Raw genomic sequence first — 22,338 nt, 5'->3', positions numbered from 1 at the left:
AGACCGACTGAACTCCTTTGGTACACCACGAGATCTGTTGCTCTCAAGTTCAGATTCTTGCAACAGAGCCAAAGAACTGGCTGTCAACACATTAGTTGGACGATGGAGAGCAATAACAGAACGGATTTCCTCCTTGAGACCCCCCAAAAATCTGGTGACGAAATAAGTGTCATCGTACGCAGAGTTGTAAAGGAGAATACCATGAGAAAGAGTCTCAAACTTGTGCAAATAATCTGTAACTGAGGCTGTCTAACGAAGAGAATCCAGTTAGCGCAATAGCAACTGATATTGATCCTTGTCAAAGCGAGCAAACACAGCAGCACAGAACTCCTCCCAATCCAGAACACGCCCTTTGCGCTCCAAAGTCTGAAGCCAAGTAGCCGCCGGGCCATCAAAATTGAGAGTGGCAAACTGTGTCTTCAGAGCATTCCCCACCGAGTACACCTCAAAAAACATTTCACAATGATCCCGCCATAAGCGGGGGTTATCACCATCAAATTTTGGGAACTCTAGCTTAGGTAAATGGGGATGGCGAGGAGAAGTATCACGAGAGAAATCGCGGCCAAGAGGAGCAGAGGGCTCAGAGTCAGAGTGCATACCCGTGACCGGGCGAGGCGGATGGGAACCCAAGATCCCACCACCAACATCTCGGTGATTGAAGTCCTCACGGTGCCCACTGGGCCTATCGCCGAACGACGCAGGCAGTCGCGGCGGTACTGGCGGAGCCAGATTGAAATCGAGCGGATTCGTCCACCTCGGCGGGGGTTATGGAGGAGCCGTGGATGGCCGTCCAAACGCTGGCGGTGGTGGAGGTGGAGGTGGTGGCGGTGGTGTCTCGAGGCGGTGAAGGCGGGTCTCCAGGCACTCCGACTGAGAGAGAAGGCGCTCCGTGGCCTCATCCGCCATGACCTTCCAAGCTTCAAGCCCGGTCAACTTGTCCAACGCCTGGGTCATCATGGTCTTGAAGCTATTGAACTTCTGTGCCAAATCATCCATGGCGGTATTCATTTGGGCTTCAAATTTGGTCGGCCGACGCGGCGCCAGATTGCGAACACCGCCAGATACAGGCGAACAGCGAGACGTTTGTTCCCAGACTAGCCTAAGCGGTGCGACAGGGAGTGGGCGACGGCGCCGGAATGGCTAACCGGCGCTTTGCGGTGGCCGCCGCCGATGGGAAGTTGGTGGCGGGGCGTGGACGCCAAAGTCGCAGTGAATCCGGCGGAGCAAACCAAGCACGCCGATGAGGCAGTGCGGCCAGGAACAACTCGCGGGGAAAGACGATGGAAACGCGCCGAGGACCAAGGAATCTGATACCAGAATGTCACGTACCCACACCAACGGAACTCGAAATCCAGAGATAGACAAACAACTTGGAGAAGAAGAAGAACAAGTTGCGGAGGAGAAGAACAAGTTGCAGAGGAAGAAGAACAAGTTGACAGGGAAGGACCGGTTCAGAGTTCGTGTAACTGTCTATCTGTCAACGATTACAAGCCGGGGATTATATATCCACCAAAGCCACACGCAAACAACTAAGCCCAAGGCTATTACAGAGACTGACCAACCGGGCCCATTTGGATTACTACTACCCACTTGTCAGCGATACAGGGATCATGACATGCTCGTGGTAACAAAAACCTCAAATTCTCGAACGTGAAAGGAAGCGCAGAATCCACACTTCGGCGGCCGGGCTTCTCCGACGCCGGCGTCGGGAAGAACCTCTCGATCAGCACGCGACGCGTCGTCGTCTTCTAGGTCGAAGAGGAGGAGGAAGGCGGAGGATGACGAACTGAAGTTCAAGTTGGACGGGGTGTCGAGGAATATGATCTGGCTCCGTTAACCGTGGTCACCTTGTCGCGGATAAGAAGACTGGATCATGGAGGCAGGTCGGCATTTTTGAATTTGTCAATAGAGAGGATGCTGAATGGTCTGTCGAGTTCCTAAATGGATTCAAGTATAAAAGATGTAGCCTAATAGTTGAGGGACCCTTTAAGCTGCAAGATGCTGAGAGGGATTTGGGTATGCAAGATTTTCATACGTATTGGGATTTCGTTCCAGGATTTAGATATGTATTCTGGAGGATTTTATCTAGTCTTTGAGAGGAATGGGCCTGTCAAATTCCTATGGAATGCATTTGGGTACCCAAAATATCTGTGAAACTAAATTCAGGGCCCAATTCTTATGTTTTGAGATTCTATATAATACTATTCCTACCTTTTTTTTTCTAATTGCTATTCAAATGTTCGGGCATGCTTGGTTTGCGGCCAGAGCACGCCACGCCACAGAAGTGTGGCGCCAATTCGCACCGCCACACCCGCCTAACTACTGTAGCATGGAGAGTTGTGGCCACAATCCAAACATCCCCTTCGGGTTTTTATTCATGTGTGGGAAACTAATAATTAGCTCTATTGACTGTTCTTATGTTTTGAGATTCTCTAGCATATTATTCCTACTTTTCCTTTATTCCTGTTGAAATGTTTGCGTTTTCGGCCGTGTTCCAAAGATCCTTAGTTTAGCTATGTCTATGTGTGTTTAGTTCCTGTGTTCCAAAAGACCATTAGCCTCTCCCTAGCTTCGTTATGTGGTGTTTTAGTTAAGGTGTTCCAAAGGATGCTTAGCTTGGCTATGCTGTGTTATTATTAGTTCCCGAGTTCCAAAAGATCATTATCTTGGCTAGAGTTTTGAGGAGCCGGTTTCTCTGACCAGAGGCACGTCGCAAAGAGTGTGGATATTTAAACCAGTATGAAAGTGGTTGCAACCAACATCATCTCATCGAGGTACCTGCAAAATGGCCAGCCAATGATATTGCCACTTGTGTACGGCCCCGTCAGTGTAGCGAAGTAGGAGTAGGGCTCAACCACAAGGACCTCATCAAGGTGCTATCGCTGTTAGGGTATGTTTAGTTGGTGAAAAAGTTTGAGTTTTGGTATTATAGTATATTTTGTTGTTACTTAACAAATAATATTTAATTATGGGTTAATTAGACTTAAAAAATTCAACTCGTGCTAATCAATTAGACTGTGTAATTAAATTTTTCAACTGTATTTAATATTCATGCATGTATTTGAAGATTCGATGTGACGATTACTGTACACAGTCAAATCGAACCCTCTGTGCAAGCCCGTCCCAGACTATCCTTGCATGAACCTCACACCGAAGCAATAGAGAATTTACAGGTCACCACGGTCACACATCTAACGAAAGAGATCCAGTCCAAAACTACTCTACAAACACGCAAATTATACTGTACAGGCAAGCACACAAATCTGCATCAACATATGTACATTGACGCGAACACGCACACAAATCACGAGGATGGTCATGCATTCTTTTTTTTTTTTGAAAGACTAGGATGGTCATGCATTCATGCGTACGCCTCGCGCGCATCCGGATCGTGTCGGGCTCGCGGTCGCGTCAGGGCCAGAACCTGCAGCACGCGGCCTTGTTGCCGCCGTGGTGCCGCTTCTTGCCGCCGCCCTTCCGCTTGGGCACGGTCACCGTGAGCACCCCGTCCGCCATGGCCGCGCGCACCTCGTCGGCGGCCGCGTCGTCCGGTAGCCGGAAGCGCGTCTCGAACGCGCGCGCGCCGGGCCTCTCCCTGCAGTGCCACCTCACGGCGCCGTCGCCGGTCTCCTCCTCCGCCTTTTCTTCCCCGTGGCCCGCCGCCGCGCCGTCCTTGGCGTCGGCGGCGGCGGCGTCGCCCCGCTTGCCGCCGCGGACGCGGAGGATGCGGCCGTCCACCAGCTCGACGGCCACCTGGTCCTTGTCCAGGCCCGGGACGTCCATCCTGAACACGTGCGCGTCCCGCGTCTCCTTCCAGTCCATCGGCGGCCGCCACGCGTCGCCGGCGCCGGCGTCGGGGAAGAACCTGTCGAGCAGCATGCGAGACAGCGCCAGCGACATGCTGGTCCCCGCCTTCCTGCTGGAGTGCCGCTGGGCTACGTTGACTGACAACAAGTGTCAAGCTGGATGCCTGGATCAACAAGTGGCGTGCTGTTCATCGCGGGACTTGCAGAGCGCTCGTTTTATAGGCGCCGGCGCGGTGGCCGGAGAAAGATCGAGAACGCGCGCGCCCTGCTTCCAATGCTCCGGCTTTGCTTCGTCTGGTTCTCTCTAGATGGCGGGGCAAAGTCGCCACAGGGTACAGCGCACTCGCGAGTACGGGTCTCCTCTGGAACCATCTCATCCTAAGCTCCTCCTGACGATGGCGCCGAGCGCTGACTGGGATGCCGTTCGAACAATGCCGCTGGGCCCCGGAGGTCAGCGAGAGGGCTCCTCGTGGAAGAAGGGCCCCTGCCCGTGCTGGGCGTTGAATGGTCAGCCTTCCTTGACTTCGGGGTGGAGGGTGTTTGAAATACCGTCCACCCCCGAAGGCCCACGACCCTCATTTCTCGATCAAAATACAGTCCATAAAATCCGAGAAGGCTACTTTGCCCCGCCCGCCCCCGAAGGCCCACGACCCTCATTTCTCGATCAAAATATAGACTAGGGAGTACGACGTATATGCTCCACCCGCGGAGAAGGCTACTGGTAGCCATGTACTGGTTATGACTTTGAGCGAAACTTGTTCGCACCAAACTTGCAATTCAAGGCGTAGTCTATTGTTCAAGTTGTGGATAAGTGTAGCTTGGAGCTCTAGGTGAGACTGAACAGTCCTCACTAAAACACTAGTATATCAAACAGTAGTGAGAAACATGCAAAATCTATAAATGGGTATTTGAGATTTGGTGGGGAATTGTTAGATTTATGGGCTTGGCCCATATAAATAATCCTAATAAATCTCAAAGGTCCATTAGCGCTAAGAGGAGGTACACCATCTATTAGTCCCGTATTGCTAATGGACGAGGGTGTAGGAGGTTTTTCTCCCTTTAAATACGGACCACCTCCCTCATGGAAAAAGTGCACCATAGATCGTTATACGTGGAGTCCCCAAGATTTGGGAATTCATAAGAAGATCTAATCTGAATCTGAGTTAGAGTTTTGCCTCCTTTTGTTGCTGCGCCGCCACCGTAGTCTTCTCCATCCCGAGCGCCGGCGTGCACCGGCGAACGGGAGAGCAGGTCTCCGGAACCGCTCGCTCTTGTGATCCTGCACCGGGAGAGAGTGAATAAGGTTTTTGGGAAGCGCTAAGCGCGACTGCTCATCTTCTTCGCCACGGCTCGTCCTTGGTCCAAGTCAGGAGCTGCGGCGTACCGTCGTCTGCAACGCCGGTTGCTGCGCTCCGTTCGAAGGACCGTCTTCGTCTCGTCTGCACCTTTCATCTTCTCGGCAGCTCCCGCACAGTACGTATTTTGTGATCAGATCTGTTTCATAATCATGTTTTCTGAGATCATGTTTATGATATACGTATTGTCTAGTATGTTAGAGTCATGCATGCTAGGTTTAATTCTCGTCATGATAAATCTAGTTCGGAATTTAAACTTACATTTGTCTATTTTTTCAACAATCCAAAAACCTTATTATAGTCAATCTGTTGATTTAACAATGGCTGGTTTTGCTGAGTCACTGAGACCAGAAAAGTTTACTGGCGTGAACTTTAAGATCTGAAAGTCCAATGTTCGCCTCTGGTTTACTGCTATGCACATCTGGGACATGAGACTTGGCAAGCCTGAGGGCGTACTTACTGCTGAAGAGCAGAAGAAGTACGATGAGGCCAATAATCTTTTTGTTGGATGTATCATTAGCAATCTGTCAGACGGATTAGTCTGTGTGTACATTGATGAGACAGAGGCGAAGATGCTGTGGGATGCTCTGGTTGCTAAGTATGATGCAACAGATGCAGGCAATGAATTGTACCTCATGGAGAGTTTCCATGACTACAGGATGGTGAATAACTATTCTGTGGTAGAACAGGCGTATGAGGTGCAGTGCATTGTCAAGGATCTTGATCTCCATAAGTGTCCTATTCCCGACAAGTTTGTGGCTGGATGCATTATTGCAAAGTTACCTTCCCAGTGGAGGAACTTCGCCACAACTCTGAAATACAAGAGACAGGAGATAGCAGTTGAAAATCTGATAGCGACTCTTGATGTTGAGGAGAAGGCTCGGAAGAAGGACGTGCCTGAGAAAGGAGATCAAGGGCAGTCCAGCGCCAACCTGGTCCAAAAGTTTCCACATGGCAAGAACAAAGGGAACAACAAGCCTAACAAGACCACTACCTTCAAGAAGAAGAAGAAGAACAAGGCTTTGGAAATGTGCTATGCATGTGGTAAGCTTGGACACTTCTCCAAGGAGTGCCCAGATCGGGCAGACCGCAGGGCCAAGAAAGCAAATGAGTCCAAGGATGTCAACATGGTGACCATAAGCAACACTGGAGATGGGTACGGTAATTTACCTACAGTTCTTTCAGTTTTTCAATCCACGAGTTGGTGGTTTGATACGGGTGCTAATGTTCATGTGTGTGCTGACATCTCTATATTTTCTTCTTACCAGACCGTCCAGGACTTCTCCGTGCTGATGGGGAACGGTTCACATGCTTCTGTTCATGGTGTTGGCACGGTAGATCTGAAGTTTACTTCGGGGAAGATCGTGCAGCTGAGGAACGTGCAGCATGGGCCCACTATCAACAAGAATCTGGTCAGCGGGTCAGTCCTATGCAAGGACGGGTTTAAGGTAGTGTTAGAGTCCAATAAATTTGTCGTGTCGAAACATGGACAATTCGTTGGTATAGGCTATGATTGCGGAGGCTTGTTCCGCTTTTCTCTTGCTGAATTTTGTAATAAGTCGGTGAACCATATTTGTGGCAACGTTAGCAATGATGCGAGTGTTTGGCATTCACGTTTATGTCATGTTAATTTTGGTTTGATGTCTCGGCTTTCCAGCATGTGTTTAATTCCGAAATTCACCATTGCTAAAGGTTCTAAGTGTCATAGTTGTGTGCAATCAAAGCAACCTCGGAAGCCTCACAAGGCTGCTGAGGAGAGACACTTGGCACCTCTAGAACTCATACATTCTGATCTATGTGAGATAAATGGTGTGTTGACAAAAGGTGGGAAAAGATACTTCATGATGTTAATTGACGATGCGACTAGATTTTGCTATGTTTATTTGTTGCGAAATAAGGATGAAGCGTTAGACTACTTTAAAATCTATAAAGCTGAAGTTGAGAATCAACTAGAGAGAAAGATCAAGCGTCTAAGGTCAGATCGCGGTGGCGAATATTTTCCCAAAATATTTGATGAATTCTGTGAGGAGCATGGAATTATTCATGAGAGGACGCCTCCCTATTCTCCCGAATCAAACGGGATTGCCGAGAGGAAAAACCGCACGGTGACTGACTTGGTTAACTCCAATTAGACACAGTTGGTCTTTCTAAGGCATGGTGGGGGGAGGATGTATTGACTTCGTGTCATGTCTTCAATAAAGTTCCAAACAAGAATCAAGATCAAACTCCATATGAGATGTGGAATGGGAGAAAACCATCACTTTCTTATCTGCACACGTGGGGGTGCTTAGCGAAAGTTAATGTGCCTATTCCATAGAAGCGCAAGTTGAGACCTAAGACAGTGGATTGTGTCTTTCTAGGATATGCTCAGAGGAGCATTGCATATAGATTCTTAGTGGTTAAATCTGAGATACCAGATGTGCATGTTGATACTATTATGGAATCTCGTGATGCAATATTTTTTGAGAATATTTTTCCTATGAAAGATATGCATAGTAATTCTAGATTTTCGACAGAGATAACTCCTCAACCTACAGTACCTATCGAGTCTTCTGAACAATCCGATGAACATGAGCATGTCCTAGAGAAGGATGACAGTGAAGCTCCTAGAAGGAGCAAGAGACAAAGGATTGTAAAATCTTTTGGTGACGATTTCATTGTGTACCTTGTGGACAATACTCCCACGTCCATTGCGGAGGCATATGCATCTTCAGATGCAGATGATTGGAAAGAAGCAGTCCAAAGTGAGATGGACTCAATTCTTTCTAATGGAACATGGGAGCTCACTGAATGACTCTATGGTTGCAAGCCAGTAGGATGTAAGTGGATATTCAAGAAGAAGCTTAAGCCTGATGGTACTATTGACAAGTACAAGACTTGGCTTGTTGCTAAAGGGTACACACAAAAGGAAGGCGGATACTTCTTTGATACTTATTCATCTGTCGCTAGATTGACCACTATTCGAGCATTAATTTCCTTGGCTGCCTCATATGGTCTTATCATTCATCAGATGGATGTTAAGACGGTTTTCCTAAATGGAGAGTTGGATGAGGAGATCTACATGGATCAGCCTGATGGATTTGTAATGAAAGGTCAAGAAAACAAGGTGTGTAAGCTTTTGAAGTCTTTGCATGGGTTGAAACAAGCACCTAAGTAATGGCATGAGAAGTTCGACAGAACTTTAATTTCTGCGGGCTTTGTCATTAATGAGGCTGATAGATGTGTGTACTATCGCTATGGTGGGGGTGGAGGAGTGATATTATGCTTGTATGTGGACGACATACTGATCTTTGGCACAAACATTGATGTGATCAATGAGGTCAAGTCCTTTCTTTCAAAGAGCTTTGATATGAAGGATCTAGGAGAAGCTGATGTTATCCTTAACATCAAGCTTATTAAGGTTGAGAATGGGATTACTCTTTCACAATCCCATTATGTGGAAAAGGTCTTGAGCCGTTTTGACTATATTGACAGCAAGCCTCCTCCAACACCTTATGACCATAGTGTGATGTTGAGAAAGAATAGAAAAATTGCCAAAGATCAACTGAGATATTCACAGATTATTGGTTCACTCATGTACTTAGCTAGCGCAAAGAGACCCGACATATCTTTTGCTGTGAGCAAATTGAGCAGGTTCATGTCAAACCCGGGTACTGATCATTGGCATGCACTTGAAAGGGTTATGCGCTATCTAGCAGGTACTATGAGTTATGGGATTCACTATTCTGGGCACCCTGCTGTGCTTGAGGGATATAGTGATTCAAACTAGATATCTGACACTGATGAGCTATATGCCACGAGTGGGTATGTGTTTACCCTTGGAGGTGGTGCGATATCATGGAGGTCTTGCAAACAGACAATTTTGACGCGGTCAACCATGGAAGCAGAACTTACTGCTTTGAACACAGCCACTGTTGAGGCAGAGTGGCTGCGTGAGCTCTTGATGGACTTGTCTGTGGTTGAGAAACCAGGCCGGCAATCCTTATGAACTGTGACAATCAAACGGTGATAGTCAAAGTGAACAGTGCTAAGGATAATGCAAAGTCATCAAGACATGTTAAAAGACGACTGAAGTATGTCAGGAAGTTGAGAAACTCCGGAGTGATAAGTGTGACTTTTATTCAAACAGACAAAAACCTAGCAGATCCCTTTACAAAAGGATTATCACGGAATGTGATAAATAGTGCATCAAGGGAGATGGGTATGAGACCCGTATAAGTTGCCACAGTGATAATCCAACCTATGTGATCGGAGATCCCGTGAATTAGGACTTGGGGAGAACAAGCTGATGGTGAACTGAGGAGTGTAATAGTTAAACCCTCTCTAAGAAAAGATACAATACTCTCAGTTGCTGTAAGGCAGGTTGGCTATTTGCCTTAATGTGTTTCTGTTGGCTCTAATGAGCAAATGTGCTGTCTTACAGAGCATTCTTGAAAGAACACATATATGAGTCTGACTGTCTAACGTCGCAGTCTGTGAGATTTGGGTGATCTCTAGTAAACTCATGAAGAGACTAGGGAGTACGACGTATATGCTCCACCCGCGGAGAAGGCTACTGGTAGCCATGTACCGGTTATGACTTTGAGTGAAACTTGTTCGCACCAAACTTGCAATTCAAGGCGTAGTCTATTGTTCAAGTTGTGGATAAGTGTAGCTTGGAGCTCTAGGTGAGACTGAACAGTCCTCACTAAAACACTGGTATATCAAACAGTAGTGAGAAACATGCAAAATCTATAAATGGGTATTTGAGATCTGGTGGGGAATTGTTAGATTTATGGGCTTGGCCCATATAAATAATCCTAATAAATCTCAAAGGCCCATTAGCGCTAAGAGGAGGTACACCATCTATTAGTCCCGTATTGCTAATGGACGATGGTGTAGGGGTTTTTTCTCCCTTTAAATACGGACCACCTCTCTCATGGAAAAAGTGCACCACAGATCGTTATACGTGGAGTCCCCAAGGTTTGGGAATTCACAAGAAGATCTAATCTGAGTTAGGGTTTTGCCTCCTCTCGTTGTTGCGCCGCCACCGTAGTCTTCTCCATCCCGAGCGCCGGCGTGCACCGGCGAACGGGAGAGCAGATCTCCGAAACCGCTCGCTCTTGTGATCCTGCACCGGGAGAGGGCGACTAAGGTTTTTGGGAAGCGCTAAGCGCGACTGCTCATCTTCTTCGCAACGGCTCGTCCTCCGTCCAAGTCAGAAGCTGTGGCGTACCGTCGTCTGCAACGCCGGTTGCTGCGCTCCGTTCGAAGGACCGTCTTCGTCTCGTCTGCACCTTTCGTCTTCCCGGCGGCTCCCGCACAGTACGTATTTTGTGATCAAATCTGTTTCATAATCATGTTTTCTGAGATCATGTTTATGATATACGTACTGTCTAGTATGTTAGAATCATACATGCTAGGTTTAATTCTCGTCATGATAAATCTAGTTCGGAATTTAAACTTACAGTTGTCTATTTTTCCAACACGCCACTCCTTCCTGATAGCAAAAGCGGTGCGAAAATTGCCAGATTATTCGAGTATCGCGTGCCTCATTATCAGAAAGAGTATAACAGTGCAGTTTCAGTTTGCGTAATGAGGTCTTAAAAAAAACTTTGCTTACAAACCACGAAATTCAGACTAGAACCAACACGCAAATCCGATCTACTTCTCACGGTAACTGCCGATCTAAGTGGGGGACACAAATCCCAGCCGGTGCCGGTGAGTCTTCTACCGGATGCTGACAATGAGGTTCCCGTCAACAAACTTGGCGCCTCCGACCTTCCCCTGCATCACCAGTGGCAATTTTATGACGCGCCTCTGGTCTCCAGCTTCGATCAACAGCTCCGATCCGCCTCTATACTGCATTTTTCAGACAAAACAACACATAAGTAACTCCTCAGCATCAGCATGAATAATCATAACCAATTACATTCAATGTTAGTGTTGTTTGACAGAGTTTCTACAGAACATGTCTACCACCAAAGATTGTCTTTACTTCAAACGACTATGAGTAAATGTCCCAAAAATGCAGATAGTCAGCATTAAGGTAACCACATGAAAAATATGCTTAAGATCATTCCCGCGCAGGCAAAAATGCATAAATACTTGCGCATGGCTCATGCAATTGATTTTTCTATAGGTTTGTAAAGATAGGTTGATAGCCAGATAGCCGTAGAACTGAGATCCATTATGCCACTTAACGAAGAGTACTCAGCTGAAATGCTTGTTGATATAAGCATTGCAAATGCAACCACGTGAAGACAATGTAAATGTAGCAAATGTAGGTCAACTTCTACACAAACGAGATACCTTTAACCTACAAAAATGTGGTGGTTTCATCTAAATATTATCAGGAAATTCAGACCTCAGGTCCTCTTTTTTTGTTTTTATTTTTTATGGTTCCGCATCAGCAGCAACACAAGGCACAATGGAAGAATGCAACTTTACATCAAGCAGCATGATTTCTGGATAATTAGAACTACTAGTAATTTTAGTTGTATAAACAACAGATGTGATAGAGGTAGATCAATGGTCTTACTTGATATAGCTTGATTTCAGACTTATCAAAGCCTGGCATGAAAAGGGTTACCGATTTCTGAACAGAATCAAAACTAACTGAAGGATATACATGGATGGACGTATTCCTCAATTGTTCCTTTGTGTTTTGGCTCAATAAGCTTAGTGCTCTGCTCCAATCTGCAGAAGAATCATTTGAGAGAAATGGCAGAAGCGAGAAAGGCAATGGCATGAACTTTTGTGCAACTTCTTGGTGCATTTCAGAAGGGTCTTCAGTATAACCAAATGCCCCACATATTTGACCACCAGCTTGAGTGGTACAACCCCAATATCTTAATGCAGAGGATACAGATATTGATCTCCTAGGATCTATGATAAGGAAGCACGCAAGGTTTGAAGGATTGGCAAACCAAACTGAGACTCTCTGCATAATTTAGTAATTTTAAGATAACATAAATGTATGCATTGGATTTTAGCTAAACTCGACTGTGGAAAGTTACCTCAAGAAGTTGTTCGATTTCATTCCATATTTCTGTACTCAGTCTCCCCTCACTAGTCTTACCATTTGGCCTTGCAGCATCATATATTAGTTTTAGTAATGAAGGAGAAGCCAGTCTTCCCATGTCAGTCTTCTCAGCTAGGTCCCTCACATACCTCAAGTAAGACCTGTCTTTGTGTAGCGCAAACAATAAGTTTAGAAACTGGACTTTCTTAAGGAAATTTAGAATAGTGACTAAAGTCAAGGTTGGCCTTGCTCTGTCAGTAGCACCTATAAGCTGTAGAATTTCCTCTGTATTGTTGCAATCATATACTACCACATCAAATTCTGGTTGTGAGCCACTCCTTCCAGCTGAAAAGAAGTTAAGGAGCTTCTGAAGAGCTAAGACTGAACAGATCGAATCCATTCCAGGTAAAACTCCAAGCTCCTCTCCTACAATCTAACCCAAGAAAAAACAGCAACCAAATCGAATGCTTTATCCTCACCAGACATGTTATAGCAAAGTTATTCACCTACCCCTTCAAGGACTCCTTGAGTAAAATTGACCTGGGCATCTACCTTCTTCAACCGGTCAAGGGGTTCAAGCAGCATCTATGATGTAGCGAGAAAACATTCTTCAACATCAAGACATACTCCAGTATATAAGAGGAGAACTCTTTCAACAAAGTAGTTTACCTTACTAGTTTCTAGCTTTATGGTTGAGAGATTGACCGCGCACTCAGTCAGTTAGTTCCCAATCTTACAGCCCATCAATTGCTCTGCGGTAGGATCCTGGGACTGTGTAACCAGGCATGTCTTGAAGCCTTCGCTTGCATAATACTACAACATGGTGAAAAACATAGCAGAGGCAGATGGGTCATGAACGATATAGTGGTGAGATGATTCATACAACACAATCGAAAACAAATCCAATGTATGACCCTGACGCTGTTATCCACAGCAACATTGCAGATTTGCAGTCCAAATTTTAGCATTCATCGACGCGGCAGCGAGCTCACCCAAAAACTACAATTTGCCATCGACAAAATGCCGAAGACGATCAGGGGAGAGAGAAATTTGTCACCTGAGCAGCGGCCGCGGCCGCGGTGGTCTTGCCAGAGCCGCCCTTGCCGAGGAAAGTCACCAGCTTCGGTGGCGGGGCGCCGCCGGAACTGGCGACCACCATACGCCGCCTGCGGCTTCTCCGGTGGGTCACGGCGTGGGTATGTCTCGCCGAGACGACCAACGACGGCGCCATCCGCCGTCCCGCGGCTCGCCTCGGCGGTTTGGTTGGGATTTCGGAGGTTCCAGCTTTGGTCCTGACCTCTTCCGCTGCAGCTGTTTATAAAGATAGCCTAGGCGGATAGGGCTTAGGACATAACCACAGAAGAAGAAAAAATACCCCCCACCCCAAATCTCTTCCGATCCATCCACCACCGAGTCCCTGCCGGCTGCCGCGATGTCCGACCACCGGGCGAAGCGGCCGGCCGAAGCGGCCGGCCGACGCGGCGGCATCGCCGGCGGCGAAGCGCGCCCGCGACCCGTCCGCACCGGCGTTCCCCACGTACACGGACGCCCCCGACTTGCGGCCCAAGATCCGCATCCTCTGCGAGGCCCTGACCAGAGGGGAATCCGCCCTCGACGTGGACGCCGCGCTCGACCACGAAGACATCAGCGTCACCACCGACGACGTCGAGCAGGTGCTCCGCTACTCCTACGCGCACCCGCGCGCCGTCGTCGCCTTCTTCCGCTGGGCGGGACACCGGCACCTCGGCCACGAGCACTCCCCCTACTCGTGGAACCTCATCGTCGACATCCTCGGCAAAAACCGCCTCTTCGAACCCATGTGGGAAACCGTCAGCTCCATGCACTCCCAGCGCCTGCTCTCGCTGGCCACCTTCGCCTCCGTGTTCTCCTCTCTGGCGGCGAGCCCCAATGGCAACCCGCTTAAGGCGTTCATGGACATGTCGCGCTACGGCATGGCCCGCGACACGCCGGCGCTCAATTCGCTCCTCTCCGCCCTTTGCCGCGCCAACCGCCTCGACGACGCCCGCGCTGCGATCGTCGTGGCTCGCGCCGAGGCCGGCACGCGGCCTGACGCCGACTCCTACGCCATCCTCCTCGAGGGCTGCGAGGCGGCAGCTGATCCGCAGGTTGCGCGCGAGGTGTTCGATGAAATGGTGCGCGCCGTCGGCTTTGATCCTGACAACGTGCCTGCCTATGATTCCTTCCTCACTACACTTGTTTCAAGTGACCCTCCCTCCACGGCGCTACCGGAAGCAATGAAGTATCTGACATTCTTAAGTGAGTATCGTTGCTCGCCAGGAGAGAAGTTCTTCCGTGCTGCTCTTGCTGCACACCTCGAGGCACGCAAATTGCATGGTGCAATATTGCTTTGGAATGAGTTTGTCGGACATCGTGGGCTCGTCCCGGATATGGAAATGTACAACACAATGATCATGCTGCAGGGCAGTCTTGGCCATGCTGAGGTGATAGTGGAGTATCTCGATGACATGGCCTTCAATGGAGTGTTCCCTGACGCCGGAACATATAATTTGGTCCTCAAATTTTTGCTCAAGGGGAGGAAGCTCCGGGAGGCAGCAACGATCTTTAGCGAGATGGTCAAGAATGAGCTTTGGCCAAATGAGGAGAATTGCTCTCTTGCACTTCGCATGTTCTTGGATACACATGATTGGGAGATGGGGATCAAGGTCTGGAACTGCATGGTGGAGAATGGCCTGCCACCATTGGAAGAGAGTGGGAACATGCTTGTATCAAAGCTGAGGGATGACAGGCTGCCCGAGGCATGCAAGTATGCTGAAGACATGATTGATCGGGGTATCAAGGTGAGCTCATCAACGCTGTCGAAGCTGAAGCAGTGCCTGCAGAAGATTAAGAAGGGTGAGATCCATGATCACCTACTTCAAAAATGGAAGGCACGCTAGTTTGTTGAGATCTCTTATATCAATTATGTGTGTTAGCATGATTAAAGACGTGAGATCGTTTCCTCTCTTTTTAGTGAACAGCTTTGTTGTGCCTTTGTTGCTTAGAAATTTAGTTTCAGCGCAGTTTCCAAAAATTGAGATGCTCACCGTGTACAATGTAACATATCAGGAGAGAATGGTTTGGTATCTTAGACTTGAACCTTCGAACATGTCCTCTCATTTGGCATGAAACGATCATTGCCATGCCATGGCGTTTTAGTTTTTTTTTCTTAACTAAATGATGTTTTGGTGACTAGAAAGGGTCTTCAGTTAGCAATATTCTAAATCCAGCTAGATCTGACAATACACATGTTTGAAAACTGCTAATGTTATTGTTTAAGGTTCATCCGGAAATGGCATAGAGCGCTCCTAAAGAAGTGTGCCAGAATTCGCCTAAACGAATTCTTGTGTACTGCTACGCCTAAACCAGCTGTGATGAACATTGTACTGAGACGATTATGACTCCCCAGCAACTCAATAGTGGGTCATGTAACGTGAAATTGACAATGCAGCAGCAGGTGCCAAAGAAATGCTGGTACAATTGGTACCGTTTTATCGAAGACTAGAGTGATGCTTATATTCAGTAATGTCAATACAGCAGCCATGGCAATGCGTTTTGTATTCGTTGTTTCTTCAGCTTGCATAATTCGGAGTTTTAAACATTTTAGAATAGAAAGGTGTTACAGTACTCGTGTACGGTCCCGCGCTACATCAGCATAGGCTGTAACTCGCATTGGCACAGGAAACGCCTCTTGCTCTCTTCTCTTCGTCATCCAGATGTTCTTCTCTTCCCAGTTTTTCTTTTCATTCGCCAAAGTAAATAGTTCTTGTCGTGGGCTTTTTGGGGCACCCACAGCCGGGTGGCGGAACGCACCCGCCTATTCCCTGAGGGGGAGTACTCGGGGAAGTGCCAAGCTATTAGGCCGATCTAGCTCGGGGGGCAAGAGCGCAAGAACACACGGATTTAGAGTGGTTCGGGCCGCCGCAGCGTAATACCCTACATTCACTGTGGTGTATTGCACTTAGTATGAATGAGTCTATCCTCTGCCCCGCCCGGCTTGAGTCCTTCTCTAACGGGCATCTCCCTTTTATAGAGCAAGGAAGACGTGTACACAAGTGTTGGACCCCGACAGATGGGCCCAACAATGATGTATACTATACTGAATAGACACTAATGGTGCTACAGCGATGGAGAATCTCTTGCCGGATACGCTTCACCGTCCTGTAGACTCTCTGACCGAGTGGGGTCTTCTCCTGTCCCATCGGCGAGGCGCACGTTGAGGTAGTGTAGGTTGCGGCGTAGACTGTTGGGTCTACCGCGTAGGCGTTATGATACTCCGTCGCCGAGTCGTCGTGTCTATCTGGCATAGCAGACTGACGCGCGTGGTGTGAGTGGCGCCAGCGGCTGGACTGTGCACCTTGGTAACGCGCGACAAACAGTATAGCCTGGCAAAAGTCTCATCGGGCTCTACTGTGGTAGAGTGCACTTAACACCTCCCGCTTTGAATGCGGTAGGTGGGCAAGTCTTTCCGATGAAGCTTGGCAGCCGCGTGCGTACCTGCGCCTGCGGACACGTGGCATTTCCGGACCCCCCCAGGCAGGGTGTTTGTTCCCTCTCCGCTAAGGGGTCCGGATAGTATTTGGGGGTCCCGGACCAGGTGAGAGGTCCGGCTGTCTTGGCTGAGCGCTCCGTTCTCCGGGACACATGGTGATACCGGACCCGTCCTAGCGGAAAGCGGGTCCGGGACCGTTGGTCCGGTGAGATGGTGTCGGACCCCAGGGGTCCGGCTGTTCAGCTCTTTAGGGCGTAGTTATAGATAACTACGTGAATCTTGGCACAGCAAGAGGGGGTACCCTAGTCCAGAGGTACCGACAGTGGCCCCCGGGCCCACCTCGGGGGAGGTACGAACCCGTAGGTGGGGCCATTATCGTGACGCAATGCTGATTGCGTTGGCGTGCCCATGTCGAGAGCGGGCCACCGGAGTGGACTTGGGCGACCGTGGCGAGCGGTCTCCGCCGGAGCGGGCCACCGGAGTGGACTTGGGCGACCGTGGCGAGCGGTCTCCGCCGGAGCGGGCCACCGGAGTGGACTTGGAGCGACCGTGGCGAGCGGTCTCCGCCGGAGCGGGCCACCGGAGTGGCCCAGCCGCCGTCTGCCGCCGGAAGCCAGCCCGATCATTACTCATCACGAGCTGGGTGCTCATTTGGATAAGCACGGAGCGTGGAGAAGGGCGGACGGTCGCCGGCTCGACCTTGGTGCTGGCGCTAGGCCCCCGCGCCTAGTGCTGGCATTAGGCCCCCGCGCCTGGTGGCGGAATCCTGTCTGCAGCAGCACCAAGAGAGACTCGGTCCTGGTGAGGGAGGAGACGACGATAGACTTCCCCCGGGCCACAGCGGTCGGCTCCAGGCTTCACATTGAGAGAAAGCCTTGAGCCGACGTCATGTCGCCACAGGGGAGTCCTGGTGGTTGCTTGAGAGAAAACCTTGAGCCGACGCGGAGGTGTTGTAGGGTGACGCACAGCGGGCGTCTCCGCTGCGCGCCACTGCGCTGGCTCTGAGGTGTCGCGGTGGCGACGCACAGCAGGCGCTGCTGCCGTGTGCCGCCGCACCGAGGGCACCACTGGCTCGGCGCTATGGCATGCGGCGTAGGTGCCGCCATGCCTCTCTTTATCTTCTCGTCGCCGTTGCAGAGGATGAGCTCAGCCTCAGAAGTCTGGAGATCTAGCCAACGCTTGCACGTCCCCACGGACGGCGCCAAATGTCGTGGGCTTTTTGGGGGCACCCACAGCCGGGTGGCGGAATGCACCCGCCTATTCCCTGAGGGGGAGTACTCGGGGAAGTGCCAAGCTATTAGGCCGATCTAGCTCGGGGGCAAGAACGTAAGAACACACGGATTTGGTGATATCGGACCCGTCCTAGCGGAAAGTGGGTCCGGGACCGTTTTCGATGAGATTGTGTCGGACCCCAGGGGTCCGGCTGTTCAGCTCTTTAGGGCGTAGTTATAGATAACTACGTGAGTCTTGGCACAGCAAGAGGGGTACCCTAGTCCAAAGGTATCGACAGTTTTTTTTTGTTTTTCTCCGGTGCTTTTAGTTTTTTGGCTATGAACTGCGGTTCATGGACTTTGATCTTTCTGAAACAGCTTCTTCTCTCTTAATAAAATAGTACGTGCAAGGTTGAAGAAAAAGCATACTATCACGAACTCGAGCTTAGCTGTAGGCTCGGCGTGATCTCAAGCTCAGATCGACCTCGGCTCGGAATGGTATCGAACTCAGCTTGACTGCTTGAGGTGGCAGGCTCGCTGAAGCTCGGCTCATAGACAGCCCCCTCCCCCTCACGGTCACGGCTGCTCAGGGCCTCAGGCTCTCTCTGACGGCGACTCTGTCTTCCTTCCCTGGCGGCGACCACTCGGCGAGCGGCGGCGCCATTCGTCACGTCTTGGCCCAGCCCTTTGCCGGCGATGAGCATCCACCAGGTATGCCCGCCCTTCTCTTTCCTTCTGCTGTGCGAGACGGAGCACCCCAAACCCTAGCAAAACTATTTGGATTCGGATATGATCCAGTTATTACAATATATTACCTACTAACTTCGATTTCGTTTGCAAAAATTATCGGGTGTACATGTGTACACCAATGTCCTATGCTGGGTCCGCCCCTGACAGGATGTTCTTGCACCAGCAAGAGCCTGATTAGCACGCCCAGCTTCAGAACAAGGTCAGCAGACTAGCAGAATGGAGGATAAGGATAAATCAGACGGGTGGGATGAGGATTCGGAAGAAGCTGATGAGTTGGCGTGTGCGCACAAAGCTGTTAGCACCTCTTTCCTTGCTTCTGGAATAAGCAGAACTATGTTCTCTCTTTTCTGCCTGAAATTTACCGCACTTCCTGTTATACAGATTGTGTAGGCTCTGATATTTCTTTGAGCAAAACTGTTCCTGGTGAATATTCCTATATGGGTCCTCTGTTTGTCTACTGATGCAGGGGGCAAAAGTGAAAAGAAGCCCAGATTCTCAATACTTGGACATGGTTTTGTTCCATATGATGTAAAGACAGAAATCTTGCATATTGCGGGGTACAAAGGTTCATCTGGAGCTCCATCAACTAAAGTTTCACAAACTATGGTGGCTGAACGGTTGGAAAATATCGAGGAAGAATCTGAAGATTTGGCACCGGAGTTTCACCTTCCAACCAAGAATGCAAATACTTCAGTTTCAGAGCTACTGGAAGATTTACAGGGTAGAAGTGGCTCTTCTGTGAGGAAACCATCTGTGGTGTGTGTCTTCTCGTGTTGTTATTTCATTGTTTGGAGTGCAACAATTTTCTTCTGAGTATTTCAATGCAGTTGCACCAACACATGCTGAATATCAGGGAGCAAGAAGTTTCCTCTAGGGTGCCACCAGGTAAAGTTTCACAAGCTTTGATGGCTGAACTTTTTGGAAATATCAAGGAAGAATCTGAAGATCTGCCATCGGAGGTTACCCGTCCGGCGAAGATAGCAAATCTTTCAGTTGCTGAGCTTCTAGAAGATCTACAGGGTAGAAGTAGCTCTTCTGTTGGGACAGCATTGGTATGTTTCTTATTGTATTGTTTCATTATTGGGGGTTCCTAGTAACTTTTGTCTGAATATTCTAAATTTATGCAGTTGCACCAACACACGAGATATAAAGATTGGAAGCCAAAACCCCTCAGTTCCGAGAAGAAAACACTAGCTATTTTAGGAGAGAGGAGTATTGACAGTGAGGATCCCTTGGAGCATATAATTGATGGAACATCTAGCGAAGAGGAAGTATGTTAACACAACCTGTTATTTAGCCATTGCTCTGTTGGACTATTCAACATCTTTTCCTTTTCTCCTGGAATAGGGTGTTACTGAAAACCACTTGACTTTGGTGAACAAAGATGTGAAGCAGCAAACAATGGCTGACCTCTTCCAAGAAGTTTTCAATCCAACAAACACGGAGGTTGCCATGCTTCCCCTGATATCAACAGGGTATAATCCTGAATTGCTGCCAATTCTCTCTGAAATAGCCATCAAGATGTCTATGGAATTCAGCTTATTTTTCATTTTGCTCTGTGGCAGAGCTGGTTATCATGGAAGAATGCAACAGATTATGCAGATGGAAAAGGATAGGCATGCAGAGTTCTTGAGACAGTTTAATATAGAGCAAGGTTGTTTAGGTGGTGCTACATTAGTTGTTATGAAACTTGAAACATATATGATTTTACTAGTGATAGCGGTTGGTACCACTTGTATGTTTTCGAACAGCTTCATCTGCTTGTATACATGTATTTCAGAGGTACTGACAGTTCACCTTTGCAGGTGATTCAAAGGGAATTACTGTTCAGATTTTGTCAAGGTCGTTGGAAGGAAAGCTAACAGTCTGCTGCTGCTTGTTCCAGGAAAAGAGCAATGTATGTCCTCCATCTTACAAAAACTCTTATCTTCTCTATTTAATTTGGTCTTGAGGCAGAAGTCCTTCTAAATTAGCAATATTTTCCTTATCATGCTGCCAAGATGAAGTAACCTTTTCCAAAAGTGGATAGCATTTTCCAGATGATTCTGTGTCAGTTGCTTATTGGGATCATTTGCTTTATACAAAAATTTCTGTTGGATGATTTTCCTCATGGTGATAAACCATTCTTTCTAAATTGACCAACTATATGGAGCACCAAATTGAAGTTGAAAAATATTGTGTTGCATCTAGATAATTTTCCTTTTCTTTTCTCATTTTGTCATCAAACCGAATGAAGCTCTCCTAGAATGTCGTGGCATTGACTTTTTCATGGAACTTGTGTTTCATGCAGTCTACCATTAGAAGTGACGCCACAACAGACCATGCTATGAATGAGAGCAGAACTAAGAGGACCATTATTTTCAGTCCAAAGATATGTGATAATGTGGATCTTCTGGTAGGAAACATAATCCGCATCTTCCCACCATGGTATGCTTCTAATCCATATATGTGTTCGCTTTGTTTGCTTGTTGCTAGAATCTATATTGTATTTTTATCAGCAACATTAAGTTTTTCCGTTTCTGACAAAACTAAACTTTTCATGAATCAAAGTGGCAAGGATGAAAATTACTGTGTTTGGACAAAATATAAATATCAGGCTCCACCAGGCAGTAAGACTACCTATAGTCATTTAGGAATGCAAAACTTTGCAAAAGCATTGAACATTAACTGTGTAGTCTGTCTGCCATGTGAATATGTTGGTAATTGGTTCGTGCGACACCATAATCTGCCTTCTTCCTTCTTCTTTTTTGCATGGCTTGGATCCACGTAACATCAAAGTTCAGAGTTGAGAGGTGAACAATAATCGTTTTACCTTGACAGGAAGGAAGTGAAATTACAAGATGAAGACGTGATGCTGTGCACCTACTTCTCACATCATGGGACATGATTGTGGAGTTTCTACTCTTCTGCAAGCTAAATAACACCAAAGAAACTGCATGGCCTGCCGATTGCTAGGAACCATTCACCGTGTTCGGCGGCTAGCTTCCGGGCTGCTCGCGGCTGCTCGCGGCTGCTGCTGCCGTTCGGCTTGCTGCTTAGGCTGCTGCTGGCTGCTCGCTGCTAGGCTGCTGCTGGCTGCTCGCGGCTGCTGGCTGCTGCTGCTGCAGCCCGGAAGCTAGCCACCGAACACGGTGATTAGGTGTTGCTGTACTAGGAGATTCGTCCAATCGTGTAGTATACAATACAATCTGTTGGTATTGTCTTGTAGAGCATGATGTAGAGCATAGACGCTGATGTTGTTCTCACTCTGGCAGAGCCTGTTTCTGGATGTCTTTCCTTAATCCTGCTGAATGCTGATACAGTAGTAACTAATGAACCCAGTTACCCAGATCCCTGGCAGGTCGAAATAGCTCGGAGAATCGGAATTCGGAACTGCCCGGCAGACAGCACAGCAGACGCTTGTCGGGATCGGGTGGCGCACTGTGGCAGTGGTGCCCTGCCCCTTGAGAGTCCCACCTGTATTTGGATCCACCGGCTCGGCTGACCTCTGTTAGGCCCTTTAGTTTTCAAACTTTTTTCTACAGTATCCATCACATTGAATTTTTGGACATATGCATGGAGCATTAAATGCAATTGAAAAAAATAATTACACAGTTTAACTAATTCATACGAGATGAATCTTTTAAGCCTAATTAGTCTATAATTGAACATTAATTGCCAAATAACAATGAAATGTGATACAGTACCAAAATTCAAACGTTTT

The 22,338-nt window shown here is 48.1% G+C and overlaps 3 protein-coding genes and 1 pseudogene across 10 annotated transcripts; 2 read left to right on the top strand and 2 right to left on the bottom strand.

Moving 5' to 3' along the window:
• Positions 1-3,411: 3,411 nt before the first annotated feature.
• On the bottom strand, positions 3,412-3,900 carry LOC120654272 (17.8 kDa heat shock protein-like). Its single transcript, XM_039931784.1, has one exon. It carries the CDS (start codon positions 3,898-3,900, stop codon positions 3,412-3,414), a length of 489 nt encoding a protein of 162 aa, XP_039787718.1.
• Positions 3,901-10,656: 6,756 nt separating this feature from the next.
• On the bottom strand, positions 10,657-13,509 carry LOC120656997 (uncharacterized protein At1g26090, chloroplastic-like). 5 transcript variants are annotated; one of them, XM_039935241.1, is made up of 7 exons: positions 13,222-13,509; positions 12,834-12,977; positions 12,644-12,749; positions 12,410-12,509; positions 12,160-12,325; positions 11,682-12,083; positions 10,657-11,002 (listed from the first exon to the last, which is right to left on the bottom strand). In XM_039935241.1, exons 3-7 carry the CDS (start codon positions 12,648-12,650, stop codon positions 10,871-10,873), a joined length of 807 nt encoding a protein of 268 aa, XP_039791175.1. In that variant the 5' UTR covers positions 12,651-12,749; positions 12,834-12,977; positions 13,222-13,509; the 3' UTR covers positions 10,657-10,870. The 5 variants fall into 5 exon arrangements, with proteins under 5 accessions (XP_039791175.1, XP_039791176.1, XP_039791173.1 ...); XM_039935242.1 differs by having other exon boundaries at positions 12,160-12,329; positions 12,429-12,509; positions 13,222-13,508; XM_039935239.1 differs by having other exon boundaries at positions 12,160-12,329; positions 12,429-12,597; positions 12,675-12,749; positions 13,222-13,507.
• Positions 13,510-13,581: 72 nt separating this feature from the next.
• LOC120656995 lies at positions 13,582-15,343 on the top strand (annotated as a pseudogene).
• A 2,982-nt stretch (positions 15,344-18,325) lies between these two features.
• On the top strand, positions 18,326-21,963 carry LOC120656994. 4 transcript variants are annotated; one of them, XM_039935235.1, is made up of 11 exons: positions 18,326-18,596; positions 18,799-18,929; positions 19,102-19,391; positions 19,463-19,687; positions 19,763-19,906; positions 19,983-20,110; positions 20,201-20,370; positions 20,441-20,532; positions 20,926-21,062; positions 21,456-21,595; positions 21,770-21,963. In XM_039935235.1, the coding sequence occupies exons 3-10, from the start codon at positions 19,239-19,241 to the stop codon at positions 21,520-21,522; spliced, it is 1,116 nt and encodes a 371-aa protein (XP_039791169.1). In that variant the 5' UTR covers positions 18,326-18,596; positions 18,799-18,929; positions 19,102-19,238; the 3' UTR covers positions 21,523-21,595; positions 21,770-21,963. The 4 variants fall into 4 exon arrangements, with proteins under 4 accessions (XP_039791169.1, XP_039791171.1, XP_039791170.1 ...); XM_039935237.1 differs by having other exon boundaries at positions 18,783-18,929; XM_039935236.1 differs by lacking the exon at positions 18,326-18,596 and having other exon boundaries at positions 18,617-18,929.
• Positions 21,964-22,338: the final 375 nt, after the last annotated feature.

This window comes from Panicum virgatum, chromosome 1N (assembly GCF_016808335.1).
Source record: "Panicum virgatum strain AP13 chromosome 1N, P.virgatum_v5, whole genome shotgun sequence".
Lineage (NCBI taxonomy): Eukaryota > Viridiplantae > Streptophyta > Magnoliopsida > Poales > Poaceae > Panicum > Panicum virgatum.
Note: the sequence above shows the minus strand (reverse complement) of the source record. Positions and strands in the feature narration are given on the sequence as shown.